General features: G+C 46.8%; 1 protein-coding gene across 5 annotated transcripts in view; it reads right to left on the bottom strand.

Annotated features, from left to right (window-relative positions):
- Nucleotides 1–26,963, bottom strand: part of CUEDC1 (CUE domain containing 1) — an 89,676-nt gene that overhangs the window by 13,164 nt on the left and 49,549 nt on the right. For 4 of the 5 annotated variants that reach the window (XM_029612012.1, XM_029612011.1, XM_029612014.1 and 1 more), the window contains exons 2-8: nt 22,834–23,459; nt 20,046–20,173; nt 12,483–12,609; nt 11,760–11,934; nt 6,439–6,522; nt 1,355–1,456; nt 636–729 (exon numbers count right to left, since the gene is read on the bottom strand). In XM_029612012.1, coding sequence (XP_029467872.1) covers nt 636–729; nt 1,355–1,456; nt 6,439–6,522; nt 11,760–11,934; nt 12,483–12,609; nt 20,046–20,173; nt 22,834–23,133 — 1,010 coding nt within the window. In that variant the 5' untranslated portion in view covers nt 23,134–23,459. The remainder of the gene's footprint in view (nt 1–635; nt 730–1,354; nt 1,457–6,438; nt 6,523–11,759; nt 11,935–12,482; nt 12,610–20,045; nt 20,174–22,833; nt 23,460–26,963) is intronic. The other variant, XM_029612015.1, reaches the window with a different exon arrangement.

Genomic DNA, 26,963 nt, shown 5'->3' with positions numbered 1-26,963 from the left:
ACACACCCCAAGCCATTTGCTCTGTGCAGAAACTGTACAAAAACTGATTTTAATGAGCACAGTAACATTGTAAATGTCGGCAGGTAAAGACCAGCATGGTCCATCCAGTGTGCCCCGCAAGGCCTTTGACTGCCGCGCCATGCAGGTTGCCCCATGCGGAAATATCACGCCACAGATTATCCCAGCTTTTCATTTCCATCCTCTAGCCACTGGGCCTCTTCTGTTTATCCCGTGCCCCTTTGAATCCCTTTGCTGCTCATGTCTTCACCACCTCCTCTGGGAGGGCATTCCAGGCGTCCACCAGCCTCTTTGTGGAAAAAAAAAAAAAAAAAAGTTTTGCGACATTCCCGAGTCTACTCAGGTGGAGCTTCATTTCATGAGCTGTGCTGGGGAGCCAGACAGAAACAATGTCACGAGGTGAGGGGGATGCAGGAGGATCTAGATCCAGGTTACCGAGAACAGGCTGGGACGGTTCGATTCTTACTTGATAATTCACCCAAAAGTGCTCTGGGATTTGTAGCAAACCGCAGGACTACATATCCCAGAAGGCTATGAAGGGACAGTGCCAATAAACTCCAGGACAGGGACGGTGACCTGAAGCTAGAAGCTTGTGTTTTGACCGGGCCAAAGGATACGCCTGGTGCTTCATTATGTGTTTCCGTTTTGACTTTCTCATCTTGGTCTTCTCTGAAAATGCCCTGGCAAGTTCAAACAACTTTTTTCGGGTTGCTAAAGAAATAATTTAAAAAAACAATAAGGAAAGAAATCCATAGTTAAAGGGATTGATTATGAAATGATAAAAGATGACAAAGGTTGATAAGTGAGATCAAATCCTGCGTTTCTTATGGGGGGCACTGTGTAACCCCTTACTGTCAAAATTCCCCTTTCAGGACCCGCTAAGCCCTGCAGGAATGTCTTGATCTGTCCGCATCACCAGCTCCCAACTATGGGCATAACGGGGTTCCTGCTGCTGCCTCCCCCCCCCCCCCAAAAAAAAACCAAAACCCTCATCCACTTACCCAGTGCTCTGAGTCAGCTAAACTAAGCTGCTTCTCTGAGCAGGTACAGCCCAGGCCCCAACAGATTCACATGCCCATGTGCGTGTTACGCTCTGACAAAGCTGTCATCAAGATGGCACGACACCAGCAGATGGTCAAGAAACCATGCATTTGACAGGTATTCCCTATCTTTATAGCACCACCAGGCACTCTTTAGTCTGAGTGCTGTGTGCTGCAGACAAAGCCACAGCTCCCGACACCTTCTCCCCACCTCGGCCATTCCACCCCCAAAACCATCCAGCATGGCAGATACCTCTGCAGGGCAATCACACACAAAGCATGCTGGGAAGACTCACATTTTCCCATGTGTTTCAGCTTATCCCTGAATAAGGCATCTTCGGATACAGCACTGCTGGCCTCACAGGCTCCAGAGGGACAGGGGGATACGAGGCCATCATCTGAAAAGACCAATAACGCATCACTGCAAGGCAAAGCAATGTAGGGATACTCGATGACTCAAAGTCACCCAGGACAGGCAGATCCCCAAGAAAAATCAGGACTAGGGTAAATCCAATTACCAATATATTTATTTATTACATGCTACAACTAAGTGCTCAGAGTGGCATATAAAATGCACTAAAATAAATTAAAATCACAACAAATAAATAGAGATAAAATGCAAATCAATCTAATGCAAATAAAAATTATCAAGATAAATATATCATAATGGATAAAATATAGATTTAACATAATAAAGGAAATGAGAACCAAATAAGCAATAAGAAGAGAATAAAACTCCCAATCAAACTGTACAAAAATACAGAAAGTTACCATCCAGTCCCACAATTGCAACAATAAAAGGACAGGATACTATAATGAAGACAGTGGAGAAATTACTTACCTGATAATTACATTTTTCTTAGTGTAAACAAATGGACTCAGGACCAATGGGTTATGCTCCCTTGCCAGCAGATGGAGACAGAGTTGGCTTTCAAAGCTGACATCACCCTAGATACAACCCTGCAGTGACCTCAGCCCTTCAGTATTCTCTTCAAAAGCCACTGTGGACATACTATTGAAAAAACAATTTAAAATATGATTAAAAACAGATAACTGTAACCATATTTAACCAATCAAACACTGAACCCCAGTAAGAATACAGATGCCCTGATCTAGGAATTGGATGACTGTTTACCCGTAATCTCTTGGAATCAATATCCACTCCACGGGCAAATCCTTGGCACCGTTCTTGGGGAGAGGTGGGCAGGATCCTGGGATGTACAAAAGCTACTCCCGATCGGGGCGGGAGGCTGCCCGCGGTCCGGTTAATACCACCCTTGCAAAGGCTGCATCCTCTCGGGCCTGTATGTCCAGGCGATAGAAACTGGAGAAGGTGTGCAAAGAGGACCACATCACTGCTCGGCAAATATCAATGGGGGACAGCAGTCTAACTTCCACCGATGAGAGGGAGGGCTTGAGACTTCTTTTGTCCAGGTTTACGACCCAACTGAGTTCCTGAAGCAAAGAGGTCACCCTGTTGGTCACCCGGAGATTCTCTTCCATGGACTATGCCTAGATCAACCAGTCATCTAAGTACGGGTGCCCCAGGATTCCCTCTTTTCTCAATGCTGCCGCTATGACCACCATAATCTTGGAAAATGTTCTGGGGGCGGGGCTAGGCCAAAGGGCAGTACCCAGAACTGATAATGGCGACCTAGTACCGCAAAGTGTAGGACACGGTGTTCTTGAAGAATTGGAATATGTAGGTAGGTCTCAGATAGGCCCAGGGAGGTTAAGAACTCTCCCGATTGGAAGGTCATTATCACGGAGAGTAGGGTTTCCATGCGGAAATGATTCACGCGTAGATGTCGGTTGATGCTCTTGAGGTCCAGGATGGGTATGATGAAGAAGATGGAATAATGCCCCATATTTTTCTGGGGTGCAGGTACTGGAATTATAGCCCTCATCCTGAGGAGCCTTAAAAGAGTAGTCTCCACTGCCTGCTTCTTGTGCTGGGAGCGGCAAGGAGACATCATGAATATATCCTGAGAAGTGCTGTGAAATTCCAGCGCATATCTTTCTCGAATGCCCTCCAGTACCCATTTGATTGAAGGGATCTCGACCCACCTCTGGTAGAAGAGGGACAGTCGACCCCCTATTTCCTCGTTCCGAGGGTGGGTCGGCAATTTTTCATTGGGGAGTTTGGGACGAACCTGAACCCAAGCCTGCACTCTATTGGGCTGTCGACTACGAAAGGACTGAGACCTCCCAAAAGTCCAAGACCTCTAAAATGTCAAGTTTCTGTAGGGGCAAAAGCACTGGGAGTCCCTGCATTGACCCCCTCATAGGTGAGGAGCACTGTAACTGCTTTCTCTTATCTTATGGTAGCTGGGGTACTAGAGATTCGCCCCATTTACTGGCCAGCTTTTCCAATTCGCTTCCGAAAAGGAGTGATCCTTTAAAGGGCATCTTTGTAAGATTTGCCTTCGAGGTTGCATCAGCTGACCAATTCCGCAGCCATAGCTGTCTTCTGGCCACCACCACCGAGGCCACTCCTCTGGCTGAAGTACGGACTAGATCCGAGCCCACGTCAGCTAAAAAGGCAGCGGCAGGTTCCATAACCGCTCTGGATCTCACCCCCGAGTCATCCATCTCCTGAGAGAGGAGCAGGCATGAACGAGCTACCAGGGCACAACAAGAAGCAATCTGTAAGGTCATTGCTACTGCGTCAAAGGCCTGTTTTTGGTTTTGTTTTTTTATTTAAATTTTATTAACATTTTCATATACAATACAAAACCAGGATCATGATACAAACAAATGATAAAACAAGATTCAACTGTTAAATCATGTTCCACATCCACAAGATATAAACATTGATGTATATCCTAGTCCTTGTTCCCTATCCCAATCCTTCCCCCCTTCCCAAATACACACATCTTATATATTTCTAAGGATGGACTCCATCCACTTATCGTGCGCATCCTTTAAGGCTGCTCCTCCCTCCACTGGGATAATTGTTCGCTTAGAGATGGCACAGATCCGCACAGTCACTTTAGGGAAACGCAAATGCTCTCGCACTGCCGGATCCAGTGGGTATAGAGCTTCTAACGCTCGTCCCCCTTTAAAACTTGCTTCTGGGGTGTCCCACTGCAGGTCAATCAACTCTTGGATGGCTTCCAATACTGGAGAGTAGCAAGAGGCTTTCCGTACGGAAATCAGAATGGATTTCTTCTTTGGTTCCATCATAGAGTCTGAACCAGGAACTGCCAGGATCTTCAGGGTCTGGGAAACCAGGGCCAGCAATTCGTCTCTATGGAAAAACCATAACATGGTCCGATACATTTCTAAACCAGGGGGAATTTCCCCATCTTCCCAGGAATCTGAATTCTCCTCTTCGTCCATGCCATCCGAGTCCCTGCCAGGGATACCCTGAGTGAGGCGAGGCATACCTTGAGGTCTGCCGATAGGACTGGGAGAGGGAGGGCTTACCAGCTGAGGTTCCATCTGGACTGGGGCAAGTGAGGTAGCAGACTGCACCTGTAAGATGGTTTGAAGGCCCTGGAAAAATTCCACTCAAGAGAAGGCAGGCAGCTGGGTCCATGCCTAGCCCAGAAGGTACTGGGGTAGGTGCCGCTGGGTCATCCCTCTCCCATGGATGACCCAGTCCCAGGGGTACTCAGATCCGGGGTACTTCCAATTAAGGTTGTGGCTGACCCATCCTCTGAATGGGAGGAGCTGGGTTTAGCAAAGTCCAGGGATGACAACTCTCCCTGGGCTTCCTCACAGTGCTGACATAAGCAGGAATCCAGGTCAGACTGTAAAGCCCTAATATGACAAGCAGCGCAGAAAGAAAGGTGCTTATATTTCTTGGATGCCGGAGACATTGGCGGTGGTAACTGTGTGTTCTGTCGACTTGTGCTTAAAATTTTATGCGCCCAGATTTCAGGTGCCTAGGCAGGAAACAATGAGGCGCATGCACAGCTTGTGCGCCCGGTTTTACCTGTATTCTGTGCTTAGTAGGTAGTGTGCGTATCTACGCGCACGAAGTCATGCGCAGAGCAGACACACTGTGCCTACTGACGTTCTATGGAGGGTAATACGCACGCACAAAGACACGCGCAAGATGGCGCCACCTCGGCCTACCAGGTGGTGTGCTGACCAAGCCTAAATCGGGGCCTAGCCCACCAGGGGGGGCCGCCTAACCCGCTCGGAAGCCCACCTTCCCCTTACCCCAACGGGATCGGGAACGACGTCGGTACAGCTTGCCAAGCTAGGAAACCGGAGGAAGTCTTACCAAAACCCCTCCAAATGTCTCTGAATCGGGAGGTAAATCTTCTTCTCTCTTCTTCTCTCTTTTTTTTTTTTCTTTTTTTAAACTTACCTGGGCTCAGCACGTACCGGCTGATCTCCAGCTGCGGGGGAAGAGGGCTTTGGCCGTCAACACTGCACTCGACTTCCTGTATCCACTGCCTTTCAGCTGGTTAAGTAGCAAAATCCACGCCGGGAACCAGCTATCAGATCAAGGTACACCTCTGAGGGATCTCGGAAATTGGCTCAGGAATTCTCAACTGGGGGTGGGGGACCTTTAGGTCAATTTTTTCTCCAATTTTAATGTTGAACTTTTCCTTCCAAAAAGTATAGCGATCCCCAAAGGGAGAGATACGACCACTATCTGCTGGAGACGGAGAAGGGCTGAGGTCTCTGCAGGGGTGTATCTAGGGTGTGAGCTTTGAAATTTGACTCTGTCTCCATCTGCTGGCAGGGAAACATAACCCACTGGTCCTGCGTCCATCTGGCTACACACTAGGAAACCAAAAAATAAATGCCACGTATAAAGATTCAAAATATTTGTTCTCAATGACCTGGAGCTCTCTGGTACTCCTGCAGTGAACATTACCCAAACAATGCTTCTCTTTAACTGGTGCTCTATTTTCAACGCCCCTATCCTGGGCCTAATGGTACAATCCTCCTTTCTGCCCCTTGTCAATGCCTAACTGCACTTTAATATAACTTGTCTAATATTACTCACTATGTAAATTTGTATATAATGCTTACCATGTAAGCACTTACGTTTCTGCTTATTTGATCTGTTCTCTAGTTGGAAATTGTTTAACCTATCCTCTTCTTTTCTAACTGCCCAGTTCCACATTCCCTGTTATAATGTAATTTCTTGCTTTCATTGTTAACTGGTTTTTTCTCCCTAGTTCATTGTAAACCAGTACGATAAGACCTGGTCTTGAGCATCGGTATATTAAAAGAATTTAAATAAATAAATAAATAAATAAATAACTGCACTGGGCAACTTTTGGGTCCAGTTGAAGCCAGGAGAGGGGAGCCAGGGTGGATGACACAGAAGCCCTAAATTAAAACCTTAATCAAATTCTCAGCTCTCAGCTGAGAACAGGGGGTGGAGATGGATTCCAGGCGCAGTGTTAAGTACCTGTCACCACGGAGGAGAAATGAAGCTCGTTATTCACTGCCACGGGAGCAGACTTCGATTTTTTGGACTCATATTTTAATCGATCTAAAAAAATTAAAAAAAAAAAAAAAATTAAAACCCAGAACATAAGTTGGCATACTGGGTCAGACTAAGGGTCCATCAAGCCCAGCATCCTGTTTCCAACAGTGGCCAATCCAGGCTACAGGTACTTGGCAAGTACCCAAACACTAAGTAGACCCCATGCTACTGATGCCAGTAATAGCAGAGGCCATTCCCTAAGTTAATGACTTCTCCTCCAATAACATATCCAAACCTTTTTAAAATGCAGCTACACTAACTGCCCTAACCACATCCTTTGGCAAAAAATTCCAAAACTTAATTGTGCAAGGAGTGGGAAAAAAAAAGGTCTCTGATTTGTTTTAATTGAGCTACTTGCTAACTTCATGGCAGGGCCCCTAGTCCTTCTAGTATCTGAAAGAGTAAATAACAGATTCACATTTACCCATTCTAGACTTCTCATGATTTTATAGACCTCTATCATAACCCACTTCAGCCGTCTTTTCTTCAAGCTGAACATCCTTAACCTCTATAGCCTTTCCTCCTAGGGAAGCTGTTCCATCCCCTTTATCATTTTGGTCGCCCTTCTCTGTACCTTCTCCACTGCAACTATATATTTTTTGAGATGCGGCGACCAGAATTATACACAGTATTCAAGGTGCAGTCTCACCATGGAGCAATACAGTGGCATTATGACATTTTCTGTTTTATTCACCATTCCCTTCTAATAATTACTAACATGGTTTGCTTTTTTGACTGCTGCAGCACACCGAGCCGACGTTTTAAATGCATTATCCACTAAGATGCCAAGATCTCTTTCTTGGGTGGTAGCTCCTAATATGGAACCTAATATCGTGTAACTACAACATCGGTTAGTTTTCCCTCTATGCATCACTTTGCACTTGTCCACATTAAATTTCATCTGCCATTTGGATGCCCAATTTTCCAGTCTTGCAAGGTCCTCCTGCAATTTATCACAATCCACTTGTGATTTAACTACACTGAATAATTTTGTATCAACTGCAAATTTGATTACCTCACTCATCGTACTCCTTTCCAGATCATTTATAAATATATTAAAAAGCACTGGTCCAAGTACAGATCCCTGAGGCACTCCACTATTTACCCTTATCTACTGAGAAAATTGACCATTCAATCCTACTCTCTGTTTCCTGTCTATCAACCAGTTTGTATTCTACGAAAGGACATCACCACCTATACCACTATTTTTCCTGCCACTGAAAGTTCACCGGTCTATAGTTTCCCAGATCGCCCCTGGAGCCCTTTTTAAATATTGGAGTTACATTGGCCACTATCCAGTCTTCAGGTGCAATGGATGATTTTAATGATAGGTTATAACTTTTAACTAATAGATCTCAAATTTCATTTTTGAGTTCCTTCAGTACCCTAGGATGCATACCATACGGTTCAGGTGATTTGCTACTCTTTAGTTTGTCAATCAAGGCTCACTCATCACCCTTGAAAACCATCTCCGGAACTGGTATCTTCCCAACATCCTCATTAGTAAACACAGAAGCAAAGAATTCATTTAGTCTTCCTGCAATGGCCTTATCTTCCCTAAGAGCCCCTTGGTCATCTAACGGTCCAACCAACTCCCTCACAGGTGTCTTGCATCGGATATATTTTTAAACATTTTTATTATGAGTTTTTGTCTCTACAGCCAACTTCATTTCAATTCTCTCTTAGTCTGTCTTATCAATGTTTCACACTTAACATGACAATGCTTATGCTTTTTCCTATTTTCTTCAGATGGATTCTTCTTCCAATTTTTGAAGGATTTTTTTTTTTTTTAGCTAAAATAGCATCTTTCACCTCACCTTTTAACCATGCTGGTAATCATTTTGCTTTCCTTCCACCTTTCTTAATGCGTGGAATACATCTGGACTGTGCTTCTAAGATGTATTTATTTATTTATTTATTTAGATTTATATTCCGCTTTTTGCACTTTTTTTCAGCGCTTCAAAGTGGATTACATTCAGGTACTGTAGGTATTTCCCTATCCCCAGAGGGCTTACAATCTAAGATTGTACTTTTAAACAATGTCCATGCCTGTTGTACACTTTTAACCTTTGCAGCTTCACCTTTCAGTTTTTTCTAACTATTTTCTTATTTTATCAAAGTTTCCTTTTTGAAAATTTAGTGTAAGAGCTGTATATTTACATATTGTTCCCCTTCTAGTCGTTAGTACAAATTTGATCGTGTCATGATCACTATTGCCAAGTGGCCCCACTAATGATACCTCTCGCACCAAATCCTGCGCTCCACTGAGAATTAGATCTAAAATTGCTTTCTCGCTCATCGGTTCCTGAACCAATTGCTCCATGAAGCAGTCATTTATTACATCCAGGAACTTTATGTCTCCAGCAAGTCCTGATGTTACATTTACCCAGTCAATATTGGGGTAATTGAAATTAGGAACTCCCGAGAAAATGAACCCCTGGTGGAGCACTCAGAATTCGCATACCATTTCTGACCTTTTTTTCTTTGTCATTGAAGTGGTCCCTCGCCCCCTCGGGGAGGGAATTATGCTGAACATCTTGGTCGTAAGGAACAAAGGTGGATCTTTTTGTTAGACACTGCTATTCCTAAGGGCTTGAATCGTGAATTGGAATGGTATTTATTTACATGACTGTCTGTGTTTGATTGACATCCGTTCATCCGACTGCTAGTTGCGCTTCAGGGTCGGGGGAGCCTCTGATTGGCTCCCCGGAATCACATGATTGGTTCACCTGAGTATCGCGCCAACTCTGTCTGGTTCAAATACCTGTCTGCACTGAGGTTCTATGCACTCCCTGCCATGTTCTAAATCTTCTGCACTCAGGTATGTGAACCTTTGTAAATATGACATGTTTTTAGTTTCATGGGGTCGGCACTAAGTCCATTGTTTGTCCTGATCTTTTATATGTTCTCTTACAGCTTTGCTTTTGAAATCTTTGGTCCCTCCCGATGCAGCCTCTGGCGAAACACGGGACCGTGTCGGGGGATGCTTCTTAAAAGATGCTTGTACTGTAAGCCAGTGGAGTTGCCAAATTAAATACAAAAAATTGACTGCAAAAGTTTGCAATTTGAACTTTTTTGATTGGGACTTAATGTGGGTGGTCTGCACTCTCTGTTGTGGAGGTAATTGAAATCTCCCATTATTACTGCACTGCCAAATTGGTTAGCTTCCCCGATTTCTCTTAGCATTTCATTGTCTGCCTCATCATTTTGTCCAGGTGGACGGTAGTATACTCCTATCACTGTACTCTTACCCAACACACATGGGATTTCTACCCATATAGATTCTACTGAGCATTTAGTCTCTTGTATGATCTTTATCCTGTTGGACTCTATACCCTCCCGGACATAAAATGCCACACCCCCATCAAGTTGCTCCTCCCTATAATTGCGATGTAATTTGTACCCTAATATAGCACTGTCCCATTGGTTATCCTCCTTCCACCAAGTCTCTGTGATGCCAATTATGTCAATCTCATCATTTGCTGCTATACACTCTAACTCTCCCATCTTACTTCTTAGACTTCTGGCATTGGCATACAGATATTTCAAAGTGTGTTTGTTTGATTGGAGACCTTTAGCTCAGATGATTCTTTACTTACATGCAAATGGACAACTGTTGCTTTTATTGTAGCCTCTCTGTTGGGATATCCTAACTCTTCTGTTTCATTTGTATCCTTCGAAGATACATTTCCCTGAATCATGCGCTGCTGAGCGACTGTCGGCTTTCCCTCTTGTTCTACTTTAAAAGCTTCTCTATCTCCTTTTTAAAAGTTAGCGCCAGCAGCCTGGCTCCACTCTGGTTAAGGTGGAGCCCAACCTTTCGGAAAAAAGTCACCCCCTTCCCCAAAAGATTGTCCAGTTCCTTACAAAACAAAATCCCTCTTCCTTGCACCATCGTCTCATCCACGCATTGAGACTCCGGAGCTCTGCCTGCCTCTGGTGACCTGCGCGTGGAACAGGTAACATTTCAGAGAATGCTACCCTGGAGGTTCTGGATTTAAGCTTTCTACCTAAAATCCTAAATTTGGCTTCCAGAATCTCCCTCCCACATTTTCCTATGTTGTTGGTGCCCACATGTACCACGACAGCCGGCTCCTCCCCAGCACTGTCTACAATCCTCTTCAACCACCAGCAAGTTGATCTTCACTCAAAGGATTGAGAGGTTTGAGATTTGTGCAGTTAGGCACACGCTTCTGGTCCTCTTCTACTGCAAAGGGTGCGGGGCCTCTGGAAGCTGGGGCTGTGGAGTTCGAAGCCTGGAAGGCTCGCTTGTGACCCTCTGGAGCCCTCTCCCGGGGGATGCTGGGAACAATATGCAGATGAGCCTTCTGGTCCTCCTCTACTGTACTGTATAGTTATTGTATTTAAAAGTTCTGAAGCACTGGGATGACACAGCTGGCGGGTGGGAGGTGGGGGGGGGAAGGCCAGGAATAAATGTATCCATCAGTTGTGTATGCAAGCTGTTTTTCCCCTGGTGAACAGATTTCCTTTCAAAGTGTCTCAACATTACTCTAATGCATCTACAGAAAATCAGAACAGCACACTAGGGATGCAAACTTTCCCCTTCTGGTTCAGCGAGAGATTAATGAAGCCTGATATATTTTATCTTGGAAAGCCCCATATGATCCTGCAAGGAACACAGAAACAACCTCTTCTGGACCAGAAGAACCTGTGTTGAATTTATCTACATGTTAAAGCATGGATGGAAGCAAACTGCAGCCTCACTGTACATGTTACGAGTTAATATTCATCTCACTCCCACGGTAACACTTATGCGCTCAACGCTATGTGAACTTCATTTACCTTAGGACGCCTCTGTTTAGCTGTTGTTGCATAACACTATGCAAATTCTTATTAAAGAACAACAGGGAGGCACTTTCCTCACATGCAGTGCCCTCCTCACGGAAGGAGTCGGGCAGCAGCTTGAGGTTAAGAGTTTTGGTGGAGGGCCACCCCTTCCTGACTTGTTCATGCGGTGGGACGGGGTCCCAGAAGCGGGTCAGAGCTCACAGCCCTCTCTCCCAGCCTCAGCAGGGAGCCAAAAGGGTGAGAGAGAATGAGGAAAAGAAAGAGGCTTGTCCAGCGGTGAATGGTAATCTGTGGCACCTTAAACTGGTGCCCCACCCCCAGTCAGCATGTGGGGGCTAGAGAAAGGTCAGGTTGGTCTGAAAGGCCCACGGGACGAACAAGCGGAAGTAAATGCAACATCAGGATATCACTTCAGCGTGGTTTCTTGTTATTACCTCTTTCAAGAGCAAGAAGGAACTCCCTGTTCCTCTGGAGCTCCCTCATGAACTCCTCATTCTGCAGGAAGATGGCGATCCGTTCATCTTCCAGGTACTGCTTCAGCCTTCTCTCCCGGTCCAGCGACCTCTGGCTGAGCTCACACTGCTCCGGTGCAGGGCAGCCCTGGGGACTCTGGACACAAATGGGACAGAAACCATTGACTAGCTGTCGGAGAGCAGAGCCCCCCCCACCATCGCAACCCACATCCCATGGTATTTTGGTTTCGATGCGAACCAGATCTCAGTCAGCAAGGTAAAAAGGTTTCCAGTTTAACAGCTGGATTCAGGTCCTCTGGCTGAGCTGAGCCTGTCCTGGTCACAACCCTATTTTATCTCTAAACTTGCAGCTTCTGCTTCTCTTAGCAAGACTGGACCTACAAGTCCCTAGACGGAGAGAGATAAAATGAGAACTGGCTCGGCCTCTCCACGTGACTTGGAGCCAGCTGGTCACTGGAAGTGAACGATAAAGCCCCAGGTGAGAAAGGCACCCCCCTCCCCCCCACCGCAGTAACACAAGCAGGGAGAGAAGGAGCCTTCGGTCTGACACCGGTTAACGGGCAGAGCCCGGTTTTTCCAGAACTGGAAGCCGAGGTGCCTGACGAATGTCCCGCACCATCCGCTAGGGCCGGTGGCAGGGTCGGCACGCAGCCACCACTCAGCGTGAGCACAGGGCACCCTCACCTGCACGGTGTCCGTCTGCTGGGGTAAGATGCGCAGGAAGTCGTCGGGGAGGTTTCCAAGTAAGGGTGGGTTCCAATTCCGGTACCGCCTGTGCACCCGAGGAGCACCGGGACTCCCCAGATCGATCCTGTGTGCCAGAGAGAAGGAACCCCTGAGAAAAAAAAAAATCACTCCCCGAATCCACCTCCGTGCCATCCTACCCCCAAAACCTGCTGTGCTCTACTGCGCGTCATATAACCTCTCGCCTTAAAGAAAAAATATTAAAAAACATCCCCCGTGTTTCCAGCAGGTCAGCTTTATGGAAAGGAAACAAGGGGAAGGAGAAGACTGCTCCGTGCATATCCCTGATCTGTCACTTTCTGGTGGTGTTTGGGCATTTTCCTAGTCTGAATCGCTTCGGTGTCTGAGTGTTTCTGCTCCCCACCACCCCCACAGCTGTCATGTCCTCTGAGCAGTATCCATGAGGGCGAGCTGATGATCAGAACAAGAAAATGGAGCAGAGACAGCCCAAAGGACCAGGGGGCCCCACACGAAACCCAGGACCAAAGCCACTTTTAGCAAGGGAAGAGGCCCCTTAAATATGGAGGTTTAGCAAGGTAAGAAAAAATTTTTGGACAGACATTTTGGATGAAAAAAAAAAAAATCAAAAACGTGCAGGGTCAGGTCTCAACAACGTACCACCTGTTTTCTATTAAATAGGTAGTCAGAAAGGCAGGCAAAAAACAGAAGTTTGTGGGTTTGTATTTCTCAACCCCCCCCCCCCCCCTCCCCCAGCTCATCCTTTAATTTATAGGCAGGTGACGCTTTCACACTAGAAAAAAAAAAAAATCAGCCTTTTAACTTAAATTCAGAAATTCCCCACACCTTATTGAGAGTTTGATCATTCCCCTGTAGGTCACTACCAGACCTATAGTAAATACACTAATACATTTAAAAGACCCCAATTGTACACATTCCTACTCCCATAGCCAACCTAAAACTTAACTAGGAACTGAACACTTTTTAGATGAAGGCAGCAGTCCAGCAGCAAGAGGGGGGCCTCCCAATCTCCTGCATCGAGTGTCACATGTACGATTTTTTTACCTACCGGTGAGAAATTGTACGTGTGTATCGGATGCAAAGAGCTCCTGTCTCTCAGAGAACGAGTCCGATCTCTGGAGGCTAGAGTGACAGACCTGGAGGAACTGAGGCAGACAGAGGTATATAGATGAGACCTTCAGGGACATTGTAGCCAAGTCCCAACTCCAGTCTGGCAGCATTGGTGCTGCCTTGGAGAAGGAAGGTCTCATGATCCTGTAGCAAAGACCTGCTCTCCATTGTCCTCTCGCACAAAGGATGTCTCCCCCAGAGCTACTGCCCAGGAGGGAAGGATTAGATCAGCCGTCATAGTTGGTGATTCGATTATTAGGAATGTAGACAGCTGGGTGGCTGGTGGGCGTGAGGATCACCTGGTAACTTGCCTACCTGGTGCGAAGGTGGCGGACCTCACGCGTCACCTAGATAGGATTTTAGACAGTGCTGTGGAGGAGCTGGCTGTCATGGTACATGTGGGCACCAACGACATAGGAAAATGTGGGAGGGAGGTTCTGGAAGCCAAATTTAGGCTCTTAGGTAGAAATCCAGGACCTCCAGGGTAGCATTCTCTGAAATGCTCCCTGTTCCACGCGCAGGTCCCCAGAGGCAGGCAGAGCTCCGGAGACTCAATGCGTGGATGAGGCGACGGTGCAAGGAAGAGGGATTCAGTTTTGTAATGAACTGGGGAACCTTTTGGACTGGTTCGAAGGGTCGGGCTCCACCTTAACCAGGGTGGAACCAAACTGCTGGCGGTAACCTTTAAAAAGGAGATAGAGCAGCTTTTAAACTAGAACAAAGGGAAAAGCTGACAGTTGCTCAGCAGCGCATGGTTCAGAGGGAAGTGTCTTCAAAGAGTTAGGGCATCCCAACAGAGAGGTTCCTATAATAAGAAAGGTAGTCCCAGTGTCTGTAATTAAAAACTCACCTGAGCTAAAAAATTCTAGTTTACCCTGTCAACTGAAAAGCAGAATGTTAATAGAAACAAAAAACACACTTTGAAGTGTTTGTATGCTAATGCCAGAAGTCTAAGAAGTAAGATGGGAGAATTAGAATGTATAGCAGTGAATGATGACAGATTTAATTAGCATCTCAGAGACATGGTGGAAAGAGGATAACCAATGGGACAGTGCTATACCGGGGTACAAATTATATCGCAATGACAGAGAGGAGCACCCGGGAGGCGGTGAGGCGCTTTATGTCCAGGATGGCATAGAGTCCAACAGGATAAACATCCTGCATGAGACTAAATGCACAATTGAATCTTTATGGGTAGAAATCCCTTGTGTGTTGGGGAAGAGTATAGTGATAGGAATATACTACCGTCCACCTGGCCAAGATGGTGAGACTGACAGTGAAATGCTAAGAGAAATTAGGGAAGCTAACCAAACTGGTAGTGCAGTAATAATGGGAGACTTCAATTACCACTTAAACAGAGGGAGTCAGCGGTTAACCACAACAATCAAATTTGTTGGGTTCCACATTGTTTGTTTTTAGACTTCAATTACCCCAAGGGTAAATGTATCATCTGGACATGCTAGAGAGATAAAGTTCCTGGATGGAATAAATGATAGCTTTATGGAGCAATTGGTTCAAGAGCCGACGAGAGAGGGAGCAATTGGTTCAGGAGCCGACGAGAGAGGGAGCAATTTTAGATCTAATTCTCAGTGGAGCACAGGATTTGATGAGAGAGGTAACTGTGGTGGGGCCACATGGCAATAGTGATCATAATATGATCACATTTGAATTAAGCTTTGATAAAATGAGAAAAATAGTTAAATAAAATTGAAAAGGTACAGCTACAAAAGGTAAAAAGTGTACAAAAGGCATGGACAATGTTAAAAAATACCATCCTAGAAGCACAGTCCAGATGCATTCCACACATTAAGAAAGATGGAAGGAAGGTCAAACGATTGCCAGCTTGGCTAAAACATGAAGTGAGAGAGGCTATTTTAGCCAAAAGATCTTCTTTCAAAAATTGGAAGAAGGATCCATCAGAAGAAAATAGGATTAAGCATAAGCATTGGCAAGTTTAATGCAATACATTGATAAGACAGGCTAAGAGAAAATTTGAAAAGAAATTGGCCGGAGGCAAAAACTCACAATAAAAACTTTTTAAAATATATCCAAAGCAGAAAGCCTGAGAGGGAGTCAGTTGGACCGTTTGATGATCAAGAGGTTAAAGGGGCACTTAGAGAAGATAAGGCCATTGCGGAAAGATTAAACAATTTCTTTGCTTCAGAGTTTACTGAAGAGGATTGTTGGGGAGATACCTATTCCAGAGACGGTTTTCGAGGGTGATGATTCAGATGAACTGAACCAAATCACGGTGAACCTGGAAGATGTGGTAGGCCAGATTGACAAACTGAAAAGCAGCAAATCACCTGGACTGGATGGCATACACCTCAGAGTTCTGAAAGAACTAAAAAATGAAATTTCAGACCTATTTCAATGAATTTGTAACCTATCATTAAAATCATTCGATGTATCTGAAGATTGGAAGATGGCCAATGTAACCCCGATATTTAAAAAGGGTTCCAGACGTGATCCGGGAAACTATAGACTGGTGAGCTTGACTTCAGTGCCAGGAAAAATCGTGGAAACTGTTATAAATTATAAAATCACAAAACTTTTAGATAGACATGGTTTAATGGGACAAAGCCAGCATGGATTTACCCAAGGGAAGTCTTGCCTCACAAATCTCCTACATTTTTTTGAAGGGGTGAATAAATATGTGGGCAAAGGTGAACCGGTAGATGTGGTGTATTTGGATTTTCAGAAGGTGTTTGACAAAGTCCTGCATGAGAGGCTTCTAAGAAAACTAAAAAGTCATGGGATAGGAGGTGATGTCCTTTTGTGGATTGCAAGATGGTTAAAAGACAGGAAACAGAGAGTAAGATTAAATGGTCTGTTTTCATGGTAGAAAAAGGTATAGAGTGGAGTGCCCAGGGATCTGTACTTGGACCGGTGCTTTTTAATATATTTATAAATGATCTGGAAAGGGGTATGATGAGTGAGATGATCAAATATGTGGATGACACAAAATTATGCAGAGTAGTTAAATCTCAAACGGATTGTGATGAATTGCAGGAGGATTTTGTGAGACTGGAAGATTGGGCTTCTAAATGGCAGATGAAATTTAACGTGGACAAGTGCAAAGTGATCCATATAGGGAAAAATAACCCTTGCTGTAGTTACACGATGTTATGTTCTATCTTAGGAGTTACCACCCAGGAAAGAGATCTAGGCGTCACAGTGGATTATACATTGAAATAGTCAGCTCAGTGTGCTGTGGCGATCAAAACAGCAAACAGAATTTTGGAATTATTTAGAAGGGAATGGCAAATAAAATGATGGATGTCATAATGCCTCTGTATTGCTCCATGGTGAGACCATATCTTGAATACTGTGTGTAATTCTGGTCACCGCATCTCAAAAAGGATATAGCTGCACTGGAGAAAGTGCAGAGAAGGGCAACCAAAATGATAAATGGCATGGAATGGCTGCCCTATGAGGAAAGGCTAAGGAAGTTAGGGCAGTTCAGTTTGGGAAGAGATGACTGAGGGGGGATATGATAGAAGTCTACAAAATCATGAAAGGACTTGAAAAAGTTAATGTAAATTGGTTATTTACTCTCTCGGATAATAGAAGGAACAGGGGACACTCCATGAAGTTAGCAAGTAGCTCATTTAAAACAAATCGAAGAAAATTCTGTCACTCAGTGCATACTTAAGCTCTGGAATTCATTGCCAGAGGATGTGGTTACAGCAGTTAGTGTAACTGGGTTTAAAAAAAGGTTTGGATAAGTTCCTAGAGGAAAAATACATAAACTGCTATTAAGTAATAAGCTTGAGATTTATTTAATGTTTGGGTACTTGACTTGGATTGGCCACTATTGGAAACAGGATACTGGGCTTGATGGAGCTCTAGTCTGACCCAGTATGGCAATTCTTATGTTCTTATCCAATCTGGACACTCAGTTATGAGCTCTCTTTTACATAACTTATGCTACTGGCTGATCTGTGCCTTTTTACATTAAAAAAAAAAAAAAAAAAAAATTTTCTTGCTCATATTATAGTCACCGAGACAGATATTTGATCAGTTTATAAGCCAAATGGTTATTACAAAATAAGCAACCCCTACCACCACCCTGAAAACCAGACACAAAAATAATATGGATGTGAAGAGCCGATGCCTCACACCAAATCGCACTGTCCACATCATTGTGGAATATGGACTGGGCCCACTGCTTCCCAGAATAATGTATCCTGCCTGACTGCATCAGGTGACAAGCGCAGTCACATCCTTTTGGGATATGAAAGGCGTTTATCTGACGTTCGGCAGACTGCAGACTTTATTCCTGGCTTTTTAATGAGGCAGCAGCTTTGAGGGATGGTGACCAAGTGTGAACAACAATGTGGGCCTTTTTTTTTTTTTTTTTTAATCGCTTGGAGCGGCAAATGAAAAAAAAAGCAACTCATCCCTGCTGCGGGAGCTTCAAAGAGCTCGGACTTCATTCAGAAGCCCAGGATATACGCCCTGCAGGAGAAAGGGAGCAGTGCAGGCTTCAGATGGTGCAAGAAGGCACGGAATGGGTCAGACAATGCTCAGAAGGGGCAGGGAGCAGGAAGCGCTCCTGACAGGAAAGCATCACTATGCTTTGAACTGTTTGTAAGTAAGAATGCAATCCCCTCCTCCTCCACTTCTGACAGGGACACACAATAAATAAGGTCCCCGGGGAGTGCTGACCTCCCTCTCATCCCCCAGGCCCTGCTCCAGGGCCGAGCTTGAACCCTGGTGCCCCCAAATCTGGGGTTCCCCTGCACTGAGGTGCTGAGAGTTGGACACACAGAAACGTAAAAGAGGCTGGCAAAAAATCCCAGCCTGCACATGTGTGGTCTCTCTTCCTCACTCGCCCACCTCGCTGGGAGACTAACCGCATTACCTCTCCCCGGTTCCTCTCCCCACCTCCCATCTGCACCGGATCTCCTAGGGAAGACTCCGGGAGATCCTTCAAGTGTCCGAAGCAGCTACGCTGGGTCAAAGGCTTCCAGAACTGGAACACCCGAACAAAGGAAAGAGAACTCCCCCCCCCCCCCCCGCTCCCGCAGAGCGGGAACAAGCTGGGCGGGGAGAGGCAGGTTCCTCTTGCCCTGACCTTTACGTCCTGGGGAACTGATAAGCATGGGGGGTAACCTGTACGGAGCAGCAGTTTACTACCCTTAACCAATAAGCCTTGATGATTTTGACGCAACTACAACATCGCTCTCCGCCTTGATGGTGATGGGGGGGGGGCGGGGGAAGAGGAATTGGATTCAGATGACCACCCACACAGGTCCTGACTTTTATGGTCTGGGGCGCTGATATGCAGCCGTGAGGGAAAAAGCACGGGACTGCTTCTAAGGCCAGGCCCGACAGCACTGTCTGAATTTTCAAGAAGGCTCATCGAATAACTGCACGGCGTGGCAGACACTACCATAAGAAGCTTGCTGGGCAGACTGGATGGACTATTTGCTCATTTTCGGCCGTCATTACCATGTTACTATATTTCTGTAGCAATCAACCCCCCGCTTCTCAAGATCCATGTGCTCTCAGAGCCAACCAAAACGTTAGGCCATTGGCTCTCTACCCAACCCACTCAATGAATAGTCACTAGACATCTCTGCGCACAACAGCCTGTTTCTTACACCAAATGCACGCAGATAGCTCCTCCATATTTACTGTGGCTATCCGGAAAAGCCAGGCCAAGGACCTAGAACCACTTTACTACCCAAAACAGAAAGCTAAAAGCTAAGCCAAGGCTATTTTTTTAAAAATTTCAAAAGAACAACAATTTCACAACTAACCCCACACCCCCTTCCCAGTAGGCTGCACCTTCATGAAGTTTATCACAGTTTGTGCATAGAGCCATAGGTTGCCCAGTGCCAGCAGCAAGGTTACCCCAAAATTCTCCACCCCCAAGGGCAGCTTATTCTTCTTTCAACATTTACACAGTGTTATAGAATAAATTTCATACAGATGCAATGAGTCCCTCCCCCAAAGAGCCTATAGTCTATGCGAGTAGCCAAGGCAATGAGAGATAAAATGACTTGCCCAAGACCATAATGAATGTCGGTGGCAGAAGCAGGATTTGAACCCAGGCCCTCCAGGATAATACTTTGTTAACAGATTTTGGACAATGATACTTTCTATGTCTCTATCGGGGGTGCCTTAGATCCATCAGGCATAACCTGTTCAGTGCAAGTACTCGTGGCTCTCTTACTCACGATGCTCCATGTTCGCTGGAGACACTCAGCCAAACACAGGCTCGTGCTGCAACTTGCACAGCCACCTCACCCAGATCAGTCTGAAGATGCTGATCCAGTCCTGGATTTTACCCCACTGTATGTATGGAGTTACACATCTCAGGGAAACCAAGAACAGATCAGCCAATTGGTTGAAAAAAATAAATAAAGGTAGAGCCAGCTGGTCAGCACTAGCAATAACACTCACCGAGGCGGCGGGGTGGGCGGGGCCTGCGGGTACTGCCTGTCAAACACGTGCAGGTCATAGGCCGGAGGGGAGTAAACAGGAGGCGGTTCTTCATCCGAACTGTCGGGTTCCAGAGTCCGATCCAAAACCTGCACCAAGTCCAGACAGAAGCGCACATGAGGGGCAGAATGTAAAGAGACCACAAAAAAAGACAAATAAAAAAAAAAAACAGAGACACAAGAGAACGTGCTGTGGGGGGGGGGGGGGGGGAAGAAACCTAAAATAGGTTCAACCAGCTTCTCCAACTACTTCTGTGGCCTGACTGTGTGCTGTGGCTGCCAGGCTTGAAATAAAGCCTTTAGCTTGATGTGGCTGCTGGGCACTGTGTGCCCCAAGGCAGTGATACGGAGGATATGTTTGGATCTGGGCACCCCCCCCCCCCCCCCACTAGCTGAGTGCTTCCTTTCCAGCCCTTTCATGGCTGGGACAATCTCCCCTTGTGTGGTCATGTAACATTTACGTAAAGGTGGGAAAAAATGTGATTAAACCCCCCCTCCCCCACTCAACTATGTCTGAAGACAATATGTTTTCCAGTCATTTTACAGTAATAATATGAAGGTCACAGCAAAACCAATATGGGGCAGAATTATCTTTAAGTGAGTAAAGTGGAATGATTAAGCACTCAGCTTACAGTTTGGGGAAGGGACCACATCAACAAAGAGCTTAGAGCATCAGTTTTGAGTCCAGGGAAGTGAAGTGACTTGCTCAAGATCACCCCGTACAAACAGTGGTAGGACTGGAATCTGGATCTCCAAGCATCATGCTCCTGTACACAGTACGCCACAAGGCATCTGGAACATGCGAGGTGGAGCAGTAGGCGAGAAAACCTTAGTGCACTCGTTAGATGGCTTCCTGACGATCGCCGGCAGCTGGGCCTTACGCGGAGACACCGACTGCTAGTCCAGCCCACCAGCGCCGTGACATGCTGCTGTTCCAGCCCCACAGAGAGTGCTCAACGTGAATAATGAATGAAGGATACAATTAGCTGCTTAGCTCAGGGCACAGTAGTGCTTTCAGGAGAAGAGACCGGCAAAACAGACAAGAAAGAGCTCAGCGATGTTACTCCAGCGCCGCCAGCTCTCCCCGTACCCATGGGATTGCTGAAGCACAGAAAGCAGAAGCAGCGGCCAGGGAGTTTGGGAAGAACGCAAGTGCAGAGAGTCAAAACAGCAGTGTGTGCTCTCACCACCAAATAGAAAATGTGATGCATCCCTAAGTACTCTGATTCTTTCCTCCCTAGAGACGATGCCCAAACCTTACCTCCCAACCTGTCTAACTTAGGGAGGTGATTTTGTTTTTTTATAAATTTTCAGACAGAAAGTTGGAAGGTCACAATTATTCCGTACTAAATAGGATATCCATAGAAACACAAACAGAAATACGATGGCAGGTGAAGACTGCAAAGCCCATCCGGCTTCACTTTTCTTCCCGCCGAGGTTACACAATGACGGGCTTCACCTTTGCTTTCCTCCCTACTGAGGATCCTCTGAGCTTGCCCCAGGATTTTGCCTATGAGTGGGACGCAATTCCTGGCTCCTGAGCTTAAGATCTCAGGGCACTGCTCCCACAGTGCTTGAGTCTTCCTTTCTGAAATCAGCACCGGAGGTACTGCAATGCCCCCAGGAACTGGATCACTTAAGCAGCGAGCTCGGGGTTCACATCCCACCACAAGACACCGAGCAACGTTTCTAATGATTCTGAAAAGACAATTTCATAACTTCTAGTCTCCCATCAATGTCCCCCCTCCCATCTTAGTGTTTCGCAGTTGCCCTTACCATGTGAATATTGTTTTCAAGCATTTAGCAGTGGAGAGGAAAATTCTAGAAACAAGGAGTCAAGATGCAAGGTTGGAAGGGGGGGGATAGACCCAGGAGTAGTCTATGGAAGGATTTCTTTACGGGAAGCGTAATGGACGCATGGACCGGTATCAGAATTTAAGGTGGAGTGAGCTATGCACAGAGGATCCTGAGCAGTAGGGTCTGCAGGGCTGGCTCTAGGCATAGGGAACATAGGCACCTGCTTAAAGGAGCCAAAGTCTGAAGGCACTAAAAACTGGAGCTCTTCATCTGATTTCCAGGGGTCAATATCCCCACCTCAACCTAAATCCTCTGCCTGTGTGCGTCGTCATTTAAAATCAAGCTCTGAGTATCTGGTGTGGCAGTAGGGAGTGAAGACGGGCACATGAGATGGGGCTGGATGCGTCTATCCACCACGGTTTCCTCTGTTTTGTTTTTTTCTCTCTCTCTCTCATTCTCCTTCTCCTCCTCTAAAGGCCACGACAGGCCAAACCATCAGTGGGTTTAACTTTTGGAGCAGAAGCCAAGTGGCAGCTTGGCCTGTGATGACTTTCAGAGGAGGGAGAAGGCGGCGCTCGTGAGATACCATGGTGCGATATCACGGTTATAAAACGCACACCTTTTAATGAAACTCTGTAAAGAGCTCTACAAGGCAACGGCAGCTGCCGACCAACCAGTTCATGGCTTGGAGCTGCTCCGGAGGGCAAAACAAAACACGAGAAACCTCCCTACCCCACCTCCCCCCCTCCCTTACACACACATTCTCTCGCCCCCCCATGCCCCTTACACACACATTCTCTCGCCCCCACCCCCCTCCGCCCCTTACACACACATTCTCTCGCCCCCCCCTTACACACACATTTTCTCGCTCCCCCCTTACACACACATTCTCTCGCCCCCCCCCCTGCCCCTTACACACACATTCTCTCGCCCCTGCTCGAGACAGGAATTACCTCCGGTGGGATACTGTCGTCCGAGTCCGAGCTGTCATCGTAGCTGCTGCTGTCCAAGCTCATCTGCAGAAGCTGGTCGATGGTGGCATCCACGGCCCCGTGGTTTGCCCTTAGCACGCACTCAATGATGTCGTAGTCCATGTTGGGGAACATGGTCTTGAAGTCCTCCATGGCCTGGTTGAACTCCAGCCTGCGCACGTGCCTGGCGGGCCGGCTGTTGTTGAGTTCCTGCGCAGAAGAGCTCCTCTGTGAGCTGCCATTGCTACTGCTGCTGCTGCTCCGGCGGAACAGACTTGTCATTTTGGATAACTGCTTTTGAAAAATGTTTAACTTTTACAATTTCTTTTTTTTTTTAAATGCAGCCGCCTTCTCCTCCCTCCCCCCCCCCAGCCCTCCCCCCCAAAAATTAAGTGAGAGCAGATGGGGGGTGCTTTTCAGGCTCTCCTGTCAAGAGTTTCCATTGCTATTCCTGAATTCACTCTCCGAGCAAACCACTGCCGGGAGGAAGGACATTCAGTGGCTGCAGCACAGAGCTTCATACACATGAGGGGCTCGACTCTTCCCGAGGGAAAGGAATATTTGAAGCCGATGCTGGCGTCACCTCAGGCCTTTGGAACATATTAGATCTGTGAAGAGACAAAACAATTTCTCTCAAAACATATTCACACAGGGTTGCCAAACTGGCTCCAGAATTTCAGGCCAAGTTGATCCAGCCCCCATTTTACTCTATCTGCATGCAGGGACTTGTAGTCTTGCTATTCTTAAGGACTGCCACAGGAAAATCTGAACTACAAGTCCCTGCATGCAATGGGGTAAAATCAGGGCTGGATCACCCTGACCTGAAATTCTGGAGCCAGTTGACAACCCTAGATTCACAAAGTTTCATTTTTGGCGGCAGCATTTTACTACCTGCTCCTCTCAGCTGCCTGCCCAATTTGAACTGTGGCTCTACAGGGGCTCTATGACTCGTTTCTCGTGCCTGATGGGCATCCCTCCCCCCTTCCCCATCCTATGCCTTGTCTAGCCCACCCCATCATAGCAATAATCCTCAATCAGGGGCCACAGCCTGAGGCTCTCTCCAGACTCTGGCACACATGCCTCCCAAGTCTGACCACTAGGTGTCACCTTACCACAACAGCAGAGGTGCCCTTCCACCAAGGGGGCTGTGAACGCTACCTCCGCAGCATCTCCCGGCCCCTGGCCATTTTATAGTCCGGTGCTCTTACAGCTGCAGTTCCCGCTATAAAAGATTTCAGAAGTACTATCCAATGTGCTGGACTGGCATTTAAATGAAAAGTTAGCAATCTAAGCCATTGCAAGACTCCTGAGACAGGATTCCTACAGAAGAAACTGGGCAATAAGATGTAAGGGAGCACAATCGGTGTTTTCTTTTCAGTGGGCATCAAGTGATTTATAGCAGAGAGAGAGAGAGAGCGCGAGCGGCAGCTTTAACATCTAATTTTGGCTCTGTGTGATGGAAGGTGCTGAACAGGTCTCTCTAGCATGACTCAATCCATTCAAATGCTGGGGAGATCTGATCTCTGCCTTTCTCAGCAAGCTGGAGAGAAAAAAAAAGCCCCAAAACTTAACACCCGCAGCAGATACTCCCGCCATGTCTGAAACCAACGTTACCGAGCCGCGTTATTCTTATTTTTATTGCACAGCGGCTGGGGGGCGGCTTACATTTTCCCCAAACGTGTTTGCACACGAAAAGATGGATTTTGAAAATTGACTCCCCCCCATATATCCCAGGACAGGCATTGTTGGGGGTGGGGGAGGGAAGTACAAACTGTGAATTCATTTTGAAGTTACAGAAACAGAGAACAGGATGGTGGACAAAGACCACCCGGGCCCGGCCCCATCCCTGCCACGTGCGCACTGGTGGGGATTTTCAGAGAAAACCTGCTGGGGGGGGGGGGGGGGGGGAGTTGCTCCTAGAAAGGGGGACCCGCCAACCCCCGAGCTGCTCAGGGAGTGGGAAGACTGCCCCCAATATGACTAATGACTTTTTATTATTCTAAAGCCATCCAAAGAAATCAAAAAGGGAAAATAAAACCAAACCAAAGCTGACAGAAAGCAAAGGCAGAACACGAGGAGCCCCTTAAGCTGTGATAAACTTTCAGAAGACCAACGTAGGCCCTGCAGATGTAATTTCCTGTCTGTACATGCTCTGTGCTAACCAGTGCCGGTGCACTGGTTAGCACAGAGCAGGTCCTGCAGGAGCTCTTTGCATGCACAGATTTTAGCCCTACGCAGACTGAAAATTACTCTCCTTGTATCCATGGGAAGAATCCCTCGCTAGTCAGACCCTTAAAGTGTCCGCCCCTGTTCTTACTTCTCGCACATGTTTTTTTTATTACTACATTTGTGACTTTTTATTTTTCTTCTCCATATATTGTACCTGCAGGAATGAGGCCTTTAAACTTGAAGGTGTTTAGACTTGCCCACTTAATTGATTTGCAATCCTTTGTATCTATAGTTGTGACCTTATTTTTCATCGGCTTTCAGCAAGGATTAGATTGAGAACCCTCTGGGGACAGGGAAATACCTACAGTACCTGAATACGTAATCTGCTTTGAAGTGCCTGAAAGGTGGAATATAAATCAAATAAGATAAATAAAATACAATACGGGTGAGATTTACACTCCCCCTCTCTCCCTCCAGCACCATGGTAAGTGTCCAAGCCCACAGGACTTATTAACACCTGACATTCCTGAAATAGGTTCAGACCAGTTTCCAATTAGGCAGTCCCTATGGCCAAGGACTGCCTAATTGGAAACTGAAGAAAAATCCCAGGTGGTCTGTGAAGCGCAGGCACAAACGGCTCTGCACGATGGTCTTTTAAAGGGTATTGCGACCTGCAAAGAACCCAGCTGCTGCAGAAAGCAGTGCACCAGTGCCTAGCACAGGGTGAAGAAGAACAAGAGAAGTTACTTCTACCATGCCAGCATCTAGTGGCCCACGAGGGATGCTCCCGGCACTGCCCCACACGGCACTGCCGTCCTCTGGGCTGAGAGTCTCAGGGGGCTCGCTGTAGAAGGGGCAGCTCTGGATGGCCACGGTGGCGAGGGTGATGCGGCTGGAGGGCAGCTTAACCAGCGCTGGAAGCTTTGCTCCACCTCAGTCCAGGAGTAAAATTTCCAGGGCTAAGAAAGTGTGAGAGTCAAGGTGGCACACCTCTTTGCATTGTGGGTAATGCTTGACGCCTTCATTTGCAGGAGGTTTCCCCGTGAGGTTGCTAAGCAGGACGCAAGGCTTCACCCTCACATTTTGTGCGCGCAAAGCTTCTTGCTGTATCAGCAGTAAAAGTTCACACGCCTTACTGCATCGGCCTACAAGCTTAAACCTGAGGCGATGGCGGGTGACCTAACTTGCCCCAGGGTCACAAGCAGCATGGAAGCAGGCCGCTCTCCCAGCAGTGCAGGGATATGAACCGTCTTCAGATGCATCAATGCTCCTGACAACGTGCAGTGGAAGCTGCAGACCTGCAAAGTACCACTGTGCACAGGGATGGGCGTCCAAAATCCAGAAAAACGGCCAGGAATCTTCCCTCCAGGAACTGGGTCCCCGCTCTCCCATTTGGTCTGCAACTTTGTACCCAGTTCGTGTCCCCTCTGTGAAAGCTTTCCCCTTCCAAGGAAGGCAAGTGCAGCGCTTTCTTTCCAGGCGTTTTAAGCAATTAGCTCCTCTTTATTATGTTTCTTCTTGAGATGTAGGAGTAGCCGGTGATGTTAATGCAATTGTGCTCCTGAAGACAAGTAAAGGTCATCAGTATCCCCAGCAGCCTGCTCAGTTCTGCCTTTCATTCCTGCTTCTCTTTTTCAGCATGTCATGTGCATTGTTTTCGCTACTTCGGTGTCGTCAGCAGGACAACTCAAGTTTCAAGACTATGCAATCGTCAGGGGAGTTAACAGAAAGAGCTAAGGTGGCACATTATTCTGGCCCAGCCCTTCTACGTGCTCCCACCTGCAAAACCCTGGGAATCTCTCTAAAACCCCCCATATTCGCAGGCTTCCTGCTGGCATCAGGATGCAGACGTGGCGGCCGAGAGTTGGCGGACCTGCTCTGGGGTTTCCCCTGCAGATATCCGCTCCCCAGAATCTGGGGCTGCTGGAAGCAGCTCTTGCCGC

This window comes from Rhinatrema bivittatum, chromosome 8 (genome assembly GCF_901001135.1).
Source record: "Rhinatrema bivittatum chromosome 8, aRhiBiv1.1, whole genome shotgun sequence".
NCBI lineage: Eukaryota > Metazoa > Chordata > Amphibia > Gymnophiona > Rhinatrematidae > Rhinatrema > Rhinatrema bivittatum.
This window is presented reverse-complemented; position numbering and strand designations above follow the sequence as displayed.